The sequence below is a fragment of the Belonocnema kinseyi genome, chromosome 2 (genome assembly GCF_010883055.1).
Source record: "Belonocnema kinseyi isolate 2016_QV_RU_SX_M_011 chromosome 2, B_treatae_v1, whole genome shotgun sequence".
NCBI classification, from domain to species: Eukaryota; Metazoa; Arthropoda; class Insecta; order Hymenoptera; family Cynipidae; genus Belonocnema; species Belonocnema kinseyi.
In genome coordinates, this window is record NC_046658.1 from 99,959,823 (window position 1) to 99,973,377 (window position 13,555).

Below are 13,555 nucleotides of genomic sequence, written 5' to 3' on the forward strand. Positions count from 1 at the left end.
GTAGCTAACAAAACTCAGAATTTTTTGACCCCACACACAGGATTTATACCTTAATACGTAAACAGAGGGCCTAATTTATTATCAAATTAAAATGTTGGTCTCCAAAAACCTTTTTTTTTGTGAAAAAATAAAGAATTACAGCTTCTTAGCGCGATTGTTCGTAATTGCCGGTAATTACCGGTATGGTAAGGTATTACCGCGAGCAGGCCAAGCAGCGCCCATCAGTAAACATGATGGTTCGCGCGTTGCGAGGGGTTACGGGCTGCGTATACTGCGTGCGCGATCAGACTTAAAATACTTCAAGGCCGCCTATATGAGTCGCCAAAGCCTCCCCAAAATCTGACGTTTAGAGCGAAGATTTGTTTATAGTGCATTTCAGAGTTTGTTTAATTGTAATTTAGTGTAATAAATATTAAAAATGGTGCTAACCTGTGTAGTTTGTCGGCGTTGTAAAGAGATTTACACAAACATATGTTTTCATACGTGAGTAAAAATATTGAATAGTAACATCAAAAATGTAACAACACAAACATAACCTCAAACTATGAAAGTATTGTGCCCTATGCATCGCCCCCACTTTTCTGTTCTCTTAGCTTACGGAGGGGTATCGTAGTTCAAATAAGTCCAATAGATGGTACTCCGATCGGGTAAACCTGTTTTTTGCATTGTTTTGTATTGGCAAAACCGGTAAATTTCCTATTAAAAGTGATTTTTTTGAGAAAAATGTGCAAAATTGAAAGTTAAAATTATAAGAACTTGTAGCCGAGTAAATTATTTATTATGTTGAGATTTTTTTCTAATTGCTAGTGCGAAATAATAGGATTAAAATGTGTGGTTCCGGGTTGTACGTCTGTCTATACCATCAATTCGGAGAAGTTTCATTTTTTTCTTGTGCCAAAAGATCCCAAAGAAATTAAACGGTGGCAACAGACTATTCGCAGAGATGACAGAAATACAGTTTGTGAACAATACTTTTGGGAAAGGGGCATAATTTGAAAGGCAGAAGTTAAAAGCCCAGACGGAAGTGTAATGTCCACTGTAGGTTAATTTCGTTTCTTATTATTTTTCTATATTTATTTTGTTTAACTACATGGTTTTAAACAATCTAAATCAATTATTGATAAAAAAAAATTCCGTAGGAAAGATCGCACATATTTAACTTATATGTAATTAAAAATTTGTTTTAAAAATATTTTAGAGGTATAAAAAAAACGTTTATACTGATGAAAGAAAATCATCTATAACAAAACTCGTGGAATGTTAAACCAAACAGAAAAATTTTAAATGAAAGGAGAAATTTTCAAACAAATATTTAAATTTTAAACTAGACAAAAATAAATTTTTAACAGAATATGAACTAGTTACATTTTTAGTAACAAAAGTAACTTTCATCTTAACTGATGAATTTTCAACTAAAATGGTGAATCATTAACTCTGGAATAGTTAAATTTTAAACAAAAATATGAGTTTTTAACTAAACAATGAATCTTCAACTGAAACAGTTAAACTTTCAACAACAAAAAAATATGTTTTACTAAAATAAATCAATTGTCAATCAAAACTTAAATAATTAAGTTTCAAGTTAACAAAATCAATGCTGAGCCAAAAAAGACGAATTTTAAACTAAAAAGACCATTCTGCAACCAAAAATTGAACAATTAAATTTGCTGTAAAAAAATGAATGTTCAACCAAAAAATGAATTTTAAATCAAAATGATGAATCTTCAATTTAAAATAAATCTTCCGACAAAATCAATTTTTAATAAAAGAGTTCAGCTTCTAACCGCAAGTAGTTGAATTTTCTAAAAGAAAGGTAAATTCTTAACGAAAAATGTAAAAAAAAATTATATTGTAATTTAGAAATATTTCCTTTTCGAAAAAATACTTCTGCTCTAAAAACTACTTGAAGCACTCTATTCTTTAAACTTCGGAAGAAGGAGACAGGGATTTTTTAAAATCCTTTCTCCTAAATCTCAGTTTTAATTTTTATTTAATTCCCCTTCTTAATTAATTAATTATTTCCCCTTCTATGTCAAAAATATGCTCTGCAACTGCAGATAAAGTAAATTAAATATCTTTAATTCAATTTCCGGTCATTTCGTGGTTTTTTCCAAGTCTTTCCCAGTTTCCCACTCAAGTCGCCACCCTGATTATAAACAAATTATATATAAATATATATTTTAGAGAGAGTGGAAATATATAGATGAATTGATAAAAGGTATATTATAAGGCTAATGAATAATGTTTAAATAATGTTATCTGAATTTGTAATTAATATGTCATAATAGGATTTCAACCAACTTTATATTTTTTGGTAGAAAATGAAATTGAAGTATTTTATTCGAAATGAGCTTTTTTATTAAAAATTAATTCAACCTAATATTTATGAATAGCATTTATTACAATTTTTTAACTCACGTTGAAGATAATCATATTCCTTAAATAATGAACTTAGCATTTTTACACCACAATTTTCATAAATCAATTTAGCAAAATTATTTAGCAAAATTATTAAAAATAACACTTTCAACAAATAAATACTTGAAAACTTATGTGGGGTGAATGTGTTGTGAAAAATGTGGTTTATGGTGGCAGATGAAGGGTAAAGGTGTTCTAACTGTTATACAGAAAAATAGTCAACAGTTTAAGAATTGGGACACATTTTGTTATTTCCTAACTGACACATCTTTATTTGTTGAAAATTCCTCTTTCTAGTTGAAAAATTCATAATTTTAGTTGAAAATTCATCTCTTTGGTTAAAAAATTTACTATTTTTTTGAAAATTCTTTTTTTAAGAAATTCAATTATGACATTTTTGGTAGAAAATTAATCTTCTAAATTAAAGTGTGATCTTTTTTAGTTAAAAATCTAACTAATTCTTGAAGCATTTAGGGATTTTGTTAAAAATTCATCTTTTTTAGTAGAAAATTAATCTTCTTGTTTGAACATTCATCTTGCTAATTTAGGATTCAACCATTTTTCTGACAAAATTTTTTTTTCAAAATCAATTTATTGAAGTGAAAATTTAACTTTCCATTTTTGGTTAAAAATTTATTGATATTTTTAATTACAATCTGTTTTGGTAGAGAACTCATCTCTATCTTTTAAATTACACTTCTTTAAGTTGAAAATTAATTCTTGAACTAAAAACTGAACTATCTCATTTTTCGTTGAACATTAAGTTAATAATTGAAGCTTCATCTGTTTCGGTTTAAAACAATCCTTTTTGATTGAAAATTCAAGTATTTTCTTCAAATTTCTATTTTTTTTATTGATTTTTATAATGATAAAATCTACTTATATTATTTCGGTTAAAAAATGATATTTTTTAGATAAAAATCATATATTTGTTTGAAACTTTCTAGATTTTGTAGAAAATTCAAAATTTTTTGTAGAAAAGTAATATTCTTGATTGAAAATTAATATTTTTCATTAAGAATTCAGTTATTTAAAAAAAACCCTTTTCATAGCTTGTCAAAAATTAATGTATGTAATATAAAATTGGATTATATCATTTTTGGTAGAGAATTGATATTTGCAATTAAAAATTGATCTTTTTCAGTTGAAAATTCAACCATTTGTTTGAAAATGCTAAAAATTTAACTATCCTACTTTCGCTGGAACATTGAAATTTTGTATTACAAATTGATATTTTTGTATTGAAAATTCAGATATTTGTTTCAAACACCGTTTTTTTACATTCTCATCATTTATGATTGAGAAAGTATTAGAATTGTTGGAAATTTGACATCAGAGTTTTTTAACGGATCTCCACGTTTTGAGACCCCCTGAATCCAAAAATCAGGTTTTTGCGATGGCGTCTGTCTGTCTGTCCGTCCGGCCGTTCCTCCATAAACACGATAACTCTCGAAAAAATGGTCGGATCAAATCCATCTTTGGCACACTCTTTTAAGGTTCTAAAATAAAGGACGAGTTCGCTAACCAGCCATTTTAGATAAAAATTCAAAAAGTGAGCGCATTTTGAAAATTGTTGATACATGTTTTTTCTGAATTTGAAAATTTTATGTACGGATATTTATAGTATTAAAATGGACAAATAATTTATCCTATTGACTTTTTCGACAAAAAAATTCCCAGAGTTATAGGATTTTCAAAATTTCTTAAAACAACCGAAATTCAAAATTTTAAGCTAAACAACACAAGAGATGAAAAAATTTCAAAGGAAAAAAACATTGCTTTTTAAAATCCATACAAGAATGTCATAACAAATTTTTGGATTTTCTTAAAAAATTGAAAATTCAAATTTTGATTGCCCCAACAATAATACAAAATAAACAAAATTCCATTTCGTGGTTAACCTATGCAAAATGCGAAAAAAGATAAATTGACAAAAATTTTGATCCCGAAAAAAATCTACAAATTAGTTAATAATAACTTCTTGATAGGATGGGTACTTTTTGTTTTATTCGTGAAAAATAACATTGAAAATAAAAAAATAAAATAAAAATGTGTGGTAAAACGACGAAAGCGTGCTTTGAAACTTCAACTATGTATTATCACATTCATCTATTTTAATAAATTTCAACTAATTTGTTGAAAACTTAATTGTTTGTTGTTAAATATTAATTCTTTCAGCTAAAAAGAAATATTCATATTTCTGGTTCTATATATTTATATTTTAAATTAAAAATTTATCTTGTTTAATTGAAAACTCCAATATTTGTTTGAAAATTGATGTTTCTGATTGAGGATTTAACTATTTTATTGAAAATTTAACTGCACCATTTTAGGATGAAAAATTATATTTATAATTGAAAATTATTTTTTTTTAGTTGAAAATTCGTCTTTTTGGTAGAAACTTAATTTTCTTTGTTGAAATCTTATCTTGTTTATTGAAGATTCAAATATTTTTTTGATTTTTTTTTGTTTATTAAAAATTAATGTCTTTAAGGAAAATTTGCATTGTATCATTGTTGGTTGAAAACTAATAGTTTTTTGTAGAGAATTAATTTTATGAGTAAAAAATTAATCTGTTTTTTATTATTTTTGACATAAATGTATAGAATCTGCTTGATTTTAAGTGAATTCTATCTTACTCTAAATACTTTTTATCATATTGTTCTGGGATTGAAAATTAATTTAGTTGAAAACAATGTACATCTGTATAATTCACTGAAAAAATAATTTGTAAACAACTTTTTCCATTGAAAATTGTTTCATTAAATAAAAAAATGATGAGAAAACTTTTTCGACTATATTGATATTGTTTTCTCATCAATTGTACTTCTTTAAAATAAAATAATGTTTTAAGAGTACTGAAAGATTTATCAATAGTTCTTAATTAAAATTTTTTTTTAATTTAAATTTAAAAATAAATAAATTAAATTTCTTATTAGTTCACAACTAAGATATTAATAAAAAAATAATGCGTGTCGAAATGTTTGAAACTACTTAATTAGTTTCAATTCACCTAACCTTAAAGCCAACAACTTACATCAATAATTTCTACAAAATTCTGTTATTTATTTGAAAAAATTCCTTTAATAGAAAATTAACCTTTGTGATTGAAAATTAATCTTTTTTGTTAAAACTTCTACTGTTTGGTGTCAAATTTATCTGGTTTAGTTAAAATTTTTAATAATCCGTAGAAAATTTAATTTTTTTTATTGAATATTAACTTTTATGACATAAAAACTGCATTATTCTATTTTTGTTTAAAATTTGATATTTTTTATTGAACCTTGATCTTTTCTAGTTAAAAAGTGGAATTATTGGTTTGAAAATTTATGTATTTTGTTCAAAATTGGTGTTTTTTTTTTTTTAATATAAAACTACTTCCTTGAAAATTCATCTTTTTTATTAAGAATTCAACTATTTTGTTGAAACTTCCTTTATAGTTAGTCAAAAATTAATTTATGTAAGATAAAATTGGATTATACCATTTTTGGTACAGAATTGATATTTGAAGTTAAAGATTGTATGGTTGTAGTTGAAAATTCAACCATTTGTTTGAAAATGCACCTATTTCGACGAAAATTCGTTATTTTGGTAAGAAATTAGTCTTCTTGTTTGAAAATTCATCTTTGTGATAAAGAAGAAAACATTAAGTTGCACATTCCTTTTTTTGTTTGGTTAATAATTGAATTATCTAACTGAAAATTTAACTGTCCCACTTTTAGTGGAACACTAAAATTTGGAATTAAAAATTGATATTTTTGGGTTGAAAATTCAATTATTTATTCCAAACATCGTCTTTTTTTTATATAAAATTAATCTTATTGGTTGAAAATACATCTGTTTGCTTTAAAGTTCAACTGCGTATTATCAAATGCATCTATTTTAGTATAATTTCAAATAATTTGTTGAAATTCAATTGTTTGTTGTTAAATATTAATTCTTTTAACTAAAAAGGAATTATCCTGTTTCTGGTTTTATATATTTATATTTTTAATTAAGAATTTATCTTTTTTAGTTGAAAACTCCACTATTTATTTGAAAACTGCTCTTTTGAATTAGTGTTCAACTATTTTGCTAAAAATTGATTAAAAATTCAACTGTACAATTTCAGGATGAAAAATCAAATTTTTTCATTTGAAAATTCGTCTTTTTGGTATAAAATTTTTTTTCTTTCTTAAAATCTTATCTTGTTTCTTGAGGATTCAACTATTTTCTTGATTTGTGTTTGCTTGTTAAAAATTAATGTCTTTAAGGGAAATTTTCATTATATCATTGCTGGTTGAAAACTAATAGTTTTTTGTAGAGAATTAATGTTATGGGTAAAAAATTAATTTGTTATTTCTTATTCTTAACATAGATGTCCAAATTCGATTTGTTTGTCTTAGATAAGAAAAAAACGTCTTGCATAATTTACTATAAAACCATTTTAATCGCTGAGAGATTCCGCTAAATAATGTGTAGAACCTGCCTGATTTTAAGTGAATTCTATCTTATTTTAAATACTTTTTATAATATTGTTCTTGGATTGAAAATTAATTTAGTTGAAAATTCGATTATTTGTTAGAGAAAAATATTAATAGAAAATTAATCTTTGTGATTGAAAATTCATCTTTTTGTTAAAACTTTTACTATTCGGTGTCAAGTTCATCTGTTTTAGTTGAAATTTGAAATAATCTGTAGAAAATTTCATTTTTTTGATTGGATATTAACTTTTATAAGCTAAAAACTGAATTATTCTATTTTCATTGAAACTTCATCTTTTTAGTTAACAATTATTTTATGGTTGAAAAATTAATCTGTTTTTCATTATTCTTAACATAGATGTCTAAATTCGATTTGTTCGTCTTAGATCAGAAAAAAACGTCTTGCATAATTTACTATAAAACAATTTTAATCGCTGAGCGATTCAGCTAAATAATGTGTTCGCCTGTTTTGGTTAAAATTTTAAATAACCTGTTGAAAATTTCATTTTTTAAATTGAATATTAACTTTTATAAATTAAAAATTGAATTATTCTATTTTTGTTTAAAATTTGATATTTTTTATTGAAACTTGATCTTTTTTAGTTAAAAATGGAATTATTTGTTTGAAAATTCCCGTATTTCCCGTACATCCCTGTAGTATTTATCTGTTGCTGGAGGTTTTTAAAATTGTGTTTTTATAAAATAAATATTGAGTATTTGGCAAAATTGTCGGCAGATATGAAGATCCGTTACACCCATAAAACTGAACATAATTCATTCAATCCCACATTTCTTAAACCATATATTATTTAAAAGCATATAAAACATTGGAAGCCTATTCTATGCAGCCCAGTGGGCACAACATTTGGCGACGTCTTTACGACATCATGACGACATCGTTACGACAACTTTACGACATTCTATGTCCATGTCATTAAGGTGTCTTTACGATATAGTAAATAAGTCGTATGGTTTGACGATGTCTTTACGATATCGCAAAGACACCGAAACGACATGGACATAGGGTGTCGTAAAATTTTCGTAAAGATGTCGTAACGATGTCCTTAAGACGTCGCCAAATGTTGTGCCCACTGGGAGCTGTTTTGTGGTGAACGTAAAGTGCAAGAAGTTTAATGGTACTTTTCTGATACTGAGTAAAGTTAGTATTATATTGAGTAACTTTAGTGTAACATTGGTGTATTTTTAGTTATAAGTTAATGTTTTAGTTATTATTTGTATTCAATATAAACATTAGCATTAAGTATTATTCCTGTGAAGCATGGAATTTGTTATAAATTTTCATATGCTAATATACTCGTGAAATGCGGTAGTAAATTATTAAGATTTTGAGGTTAATATTACATTTTGCAATTCAAGAGCGAACTGCTCGCAGTTAAAAAAAATTATCAAAAAGACGTAGGATAAATACATAAAAAGCTATTTTTTATTTTAATCCAGATTAAAATAGTTTCTGTTTTTTCACCAAAAATTTTACAAATTTTAATGAAATTTTTGTGAAAGTTGTATAAAAAATTTCACTAATTTTTAATGTACTTCAAACGCGGAGTATTTTTTCGTATTGAGAAAAATGAGTGAAAGCTAAACTTTCGTAAAGTTTTTGTAGGACATTTTCTTAACTTTTTATAGCAAAAAATAATATTTTATAGAATTTTGTAGATATACGGATTATTTACATTGAAGTGAAAAAAATTATCTAATTCTGCGACCAGCAGTTCGCTCTTGTATTCTAAAATTAATTCCTAACCTCAAAATCTCAAAAAGTTGCTATCGCATTTTACACCGGCAATGGTCTTTAATAACAAAAATTATTACAAATTCCACGCTTGAAAGGAATAAAATATTAATAAAAAATAATAACTTAAACATTAACTTGTAATTAAAAATATACTAACCCTACAGATAGAAATCTCAAAGTATATGCTAAAGATTCTCCAGGTTCTGAGAAGCTCTGAGAAATTCTCCGCAGGCACTCAGATATATTTAATGCCCCAGATAGCTCGTTTAAATGCTTTGAAGGCTTTAAAATGTCCTTTCCGAAATTGAGATAAAAATGCGATCATAAATAAGAAGCAGAGAGGCTTAAATTGAAATAAGAATTCGATCATAAATGATAAGCCGAGACCCTGTATTGCGACGGTACGGGTGGCAAGGTGGTGGTAAAGGAGATGCGTTGATTCGTATTATGGACTTCGAATTTTGATTCGATTATTATTCCCAACAGTGATCCCAAAATACTTGCGCATGCTTGAACTGTGCGTCGCTAATTGGCTCTAGTTCGCGTACGTATTTAAAAATCAAGTACAAACGCGCACCGTAGCCAATGACCGTCACTAAAATCCAAGCAAGCTCAAATCAAGACAGCTCTATTGGGATCATTAACTTCGAGAAAACACGTGTAACGTTCCATTACTGTCTAACTCACGGATGCCTCCGTCTAATGATATTTTTGCTCTGTCGCACGCGTGTCAAAGAACGAGCAATCGTGACAATTTTTTCAATATTTTCCAATGCTGTCTAACCCACTGACACCTCGTGTCGCAATCGAAATCGACAATATCGTTTAGAGATTTTATATTAAGGATAACAATGGAAAAACAGGCTTACCTGATAGGAGCACCATCTATTGGATTTATCTGAACTACGATACCCCTCCAGATGGTAAAATAACAACTACTACATACACATACGCGGGCGATGCATAGGGCTGGTGCCTATGTTAAACAAACTATTGTTTATTATATTACAGAATTATTGTAAATTGAATTCTAATGTTACTTTTGCCTTAGGTTCCCATTGAAAGATGAGAAAAGAGTGGAGGCCTGGTGTTCTGCAATGAATTTGCCTAGAGAAAAAGTATCAAAGTGTTCGAGACTATGCAGCGTGCATTTCACCGCAGATTCTTATAAAGAATCCGTCTTATCTGTTTGCAGTAAAATTTTGAAAAAAGAGGCAGTACCATCAATTATAAATATGTCTGATGAAGAAATTAAAATGGTGAGAAATACGCTTGTTCCTTCCCAGTGGGCACAAAATTTGGCGACGCCTTTACAAAATCTTTACGACATGCTATGTCCATGTAGTTAAGGTATTGCAAAGCCATCGTAACGACATGAACATACGATGTCGTAAAGATGTCGTAACGATGTCGTAAAAAAGTCGCCAAACTTTGTGCCCACTGGGTTCCTTATAAAAAGTTTTATTTCTAATTGCATAACCTACGTTAAAGTTCCTTTCTTATTTTTCTGAAACTGACTTTAATTTTTGACGGGAAAAAATTTTGAAATGACATCGTTTTTATGTTTTTGTTATGTGTTGTTTTTAGTCTTCGATGCTAATCTCACATTTGATTAATTCAATGAACGAAAACTCAGGTTTAAACCTTTCGAAAAAGGTAAGCATAGACCTTCTCATTTAAGCAAATGACATTGCGCAAGCGCGAAAAATATGTAGCTCTTCCGTGTGAGTTTAGGACAATTTCTCACTGAAACATATGTGGAAATAGTAAACATTGACGAAAAAAAACTATTTTGTACAACTGGAGGTTAAAAAACTTCCCTCAAAAGAAATCCCAGTGGGCACAAAATTTGGCGACGTCTTCACGACATCGTTACGACAACTTTATGATATCATGCTCCTTTTTTCCTTGGATATATTGTTTTCTGCAGTTTAACCACTTTTTAAACTGACAAATGGTATTTTTTCCACCTTTTTATGCAATAATTCAGCACCTAGCACATCATTTTCATTCATTTTTACATTAAAGTTGGGTACGATAGTGTACAATTTACCAAAAATATGTCCTGATTTTTAAATACCTGCTAAGTGTCATGGCGGCGCCGAAGCTTCCGCTCTTAAATGAATTATATTTGATAATTTTAATTATTTCAATTATTGTATTTATATTTATTAATCATTGTTCATTTACATGTTTACATTTTTTTATATAGATTGAATCTGTAAACGAAGAGACAGAATCTTCAAATGTAAAGGAAAACGATTGCGAAGAGGAACAGTCTAAAATGGAAGAAGTGGCAGATGCAGGAGAAGAAGATGAACAGACTTTGGAAAATGGAAGTGACAATGAACAGCTGGACATGACGTAGGTGTTTAAAAATATCAATTTAAATCTTTATTTTTTAATCTAGCAAATTATTAAAAAAAGATATTGATATAGGAGATCCTTTGTTGATGTCGAATACCTGGATGATGAAGATTATGATATAAAGTTTAAAGACATAAAAAATGTGAAATGGGAAGATGTTTCTCATTCGCGCAGTCTCTCCAAAGCGGCTTTTGAAGAAGCTAAAGATACTATTCGTGACCTGGAAAAGAAGTTGCAAATTGAGCGAGTACGAAATTGTCGCTTGAAAAAAATTGTGAAGTCATTTCGGGCACTAATGGGAGATCTAAAGTAGAATCACTTTGTAACGGATGAAATTTGAGGTTTAATCTAGAATTTATTGTAAAAAAATCTAAATTGGATTAATTAATTGTAAGTTTTATTAAAAAAAAAATGTTTTCTTTCTTGGGCAAATGTTTAGTGATTTCTTATTTAAAAGAATTAAATTTAACAATATTTGACAATATTTTAAAACAAATTTTAATGGATAAATAAAGATTATTGCTTCAGAAAATTTTTCGAAAAAAAAACTGCAAATTATTTCTTTAATTTGAAAAATCAATTTTACGAGTACATTAAAAAAGATTTTGCAGGATTTATTTAAAGTTTTAGGAAAAAGTCGAACAATTTTAAAAGATATTTAGAAATTTTTTAAATTTGAAAATATTTTTAAAACTAACAAAAAATGCAGATTTTTAAATAAAATGTTGAATTTTTTCAATTATTTTGAAAGGTTTTGAGTTAATATAAGAAATTTCTTCTGATTCCTGAGAAAATGTAAAGTGATTTTTTATTTAAAAAGTAATTTTAAGATATTTGTTTGAAAGTTTTCAAAACAAATTTTAGTGCGTCAATAACAAATAATTATTCATTTATATCCACTTAATTTAGCTTCTATTTAAAAAGTGTTCTACTAAAAAAAACATTTGTAATCTTTCAATTTTTTATGTTTCTAACTTAAAATCGCTTGCCATGATTTAATTTAAAAAATCTTTTGCTTTATTTTTCAATTGAGAGCATTAAAAATTATAGCGTAAATTTAGATTTTTTTAAATCTTTGAAACGCACAATTTATAAAAGTTAAAAAATTTATTTTTACAATTTAGTGGCATTTCATTTGAAATTGTTTAGTTAAAAAGTTAAAAACTTCCATTTATTACGTATAAATTATTAAGCTTTCGATTTAACAAAATGTTATGAATTCTCAAGATGTTAAAAATTTCTTTTTCATTGTATTCTTTGAATTTTGTAATTTATGTAAATTCGTATTTTTAGGTCAACTATAATAATTAGCATACTTTTAGGTTTATTATATTTTTATGTATGTTTTTATGTGATTTTACACGAAAAAAATAAACAATTATTTATTTACATTACGCTTGGCTGCTTTTGCCCCTCCTCTGAGCGTCCCTTGACAGCTTTTTGAGTAGTTTAACATTACGTCACACTCGGTCGGTAACATCGAAATCCATAAGGTCTTACCACTTTGTGAACTGCAAACCATTGATTGCATGTAGAAGTTTAACAAAAAATTTTTTTTTCAGACAAAGTTTAGTGAAAAATTTGGACATCGCTTTGCTTTTCAGAAAGAAAAGCTATTTATTTAATTATTGTTGGCAATTTGAAAAGTGTGATTTGGACAATCCACAAAAAAAAAATAATGTGCCGCGATTAAGGTTAGGTTGCATCGTTATGATAGTTGGTGGTTACAATTTATTTTTGTACCTGGAAAGGTGACGTAAGAGAAAGATACAAGGATATTTTTTTTCATTCGAAATCTGCAAAAAACTACATTTTGTTAAAAAATTTCTGAAATCTTTTAAAATTTTTAATCATTTTTGATATGTTTCAAAATGTCGAAATACCTTTTAAAATAATTTAATTTTTTTAATCTTGCAATATTAAAAAATTGTCCAAGAATCTTTCAGTGTGTTATTTTTTTACAACTTTGGAAATTGTTTGAAACGTTTTTGAATATTCTCTTAAGATTAATTATCAAAAATTAAGACTTATTTTCAATTTTCCTATGAATCTTCAGAAAACTTTTTTATTCTTTTGAATTCTTTTACAATTCTTAAAAAGATTCTACATATTTTCTTCGAAATCTGCACAAATCTACATTTTGTTGACAATTTTTGAAATCCTTTTTCATTTTAAATCATTTTTAATTTTTTTTTAATTTTCAACACCTTTTTAAAAAATTGCCCCAGAATCTTGCAGATTTTTTAAATTTTGAAAATTGTTTGAGATGTTTTTAAACATTCTCTTAAAATTAATTTTTCAAAATAAAAGATTATTTTTAATTTCACTATAGAAATCTGACATTTGAATTTTTCAAAACATTTCACAATTGTTACAAAGCGTCTACACTTTTTATTCGAAATCTGCAAAAATCTATATTTTATTAAAGTTTCTGAAATATTTTTAATTGTAAATCATTTTTGATATTTTTCAAAATTTCTAAATACGTTTTAAAATAATTCGAATTTATCCTGATTTTTTTAAATCTTGCAAAGTAAAAAAAATTGCCATA

The 13,555-nt window shown here is 26.8% G+C and overlaps 1 protein-coding gene across 2 annotated transcripts; it reads left to right on the forward strand.

Moving 5' to 3' along the window:
• The first annotated feature begins 318 nt into the window (after window positions 1–318).
• LOC117167607 (THAP domain-containing protein 5-like) lies at window positions 319–11,623 on the forward strand. 2 transcript variants are annotated; one of them, XM_033352663.1, is made up of 4 exons: window positions 319–483; window positions 9,689–9,896; window positions 10,850–11,001; window positions 11,077–11,623. In XM_033352663.1, the coding sequence occupies exons 1-4, from the start codon at window positions 419–421 to the stop codon at window positions 11,315–11,317; spliced, it is 666 nt and encodes a 221-aa protein (XP_033208554.1). In that variant the 5' UTR covers window positions 319–418; the 3' UTR covers window positions 11,318–11,623. The 2 variants fall into 2 exon arrangements, with proteins under 2 accessions (XP_033208554.1, XP_033208555.1); XM_033352664.1 differs by lacking the exon at window positions 319–483 and adding an exon at window positions 703–1,038.
• Window positions 11,624–13,555: the final 1,932 nt, after the last annotated feature.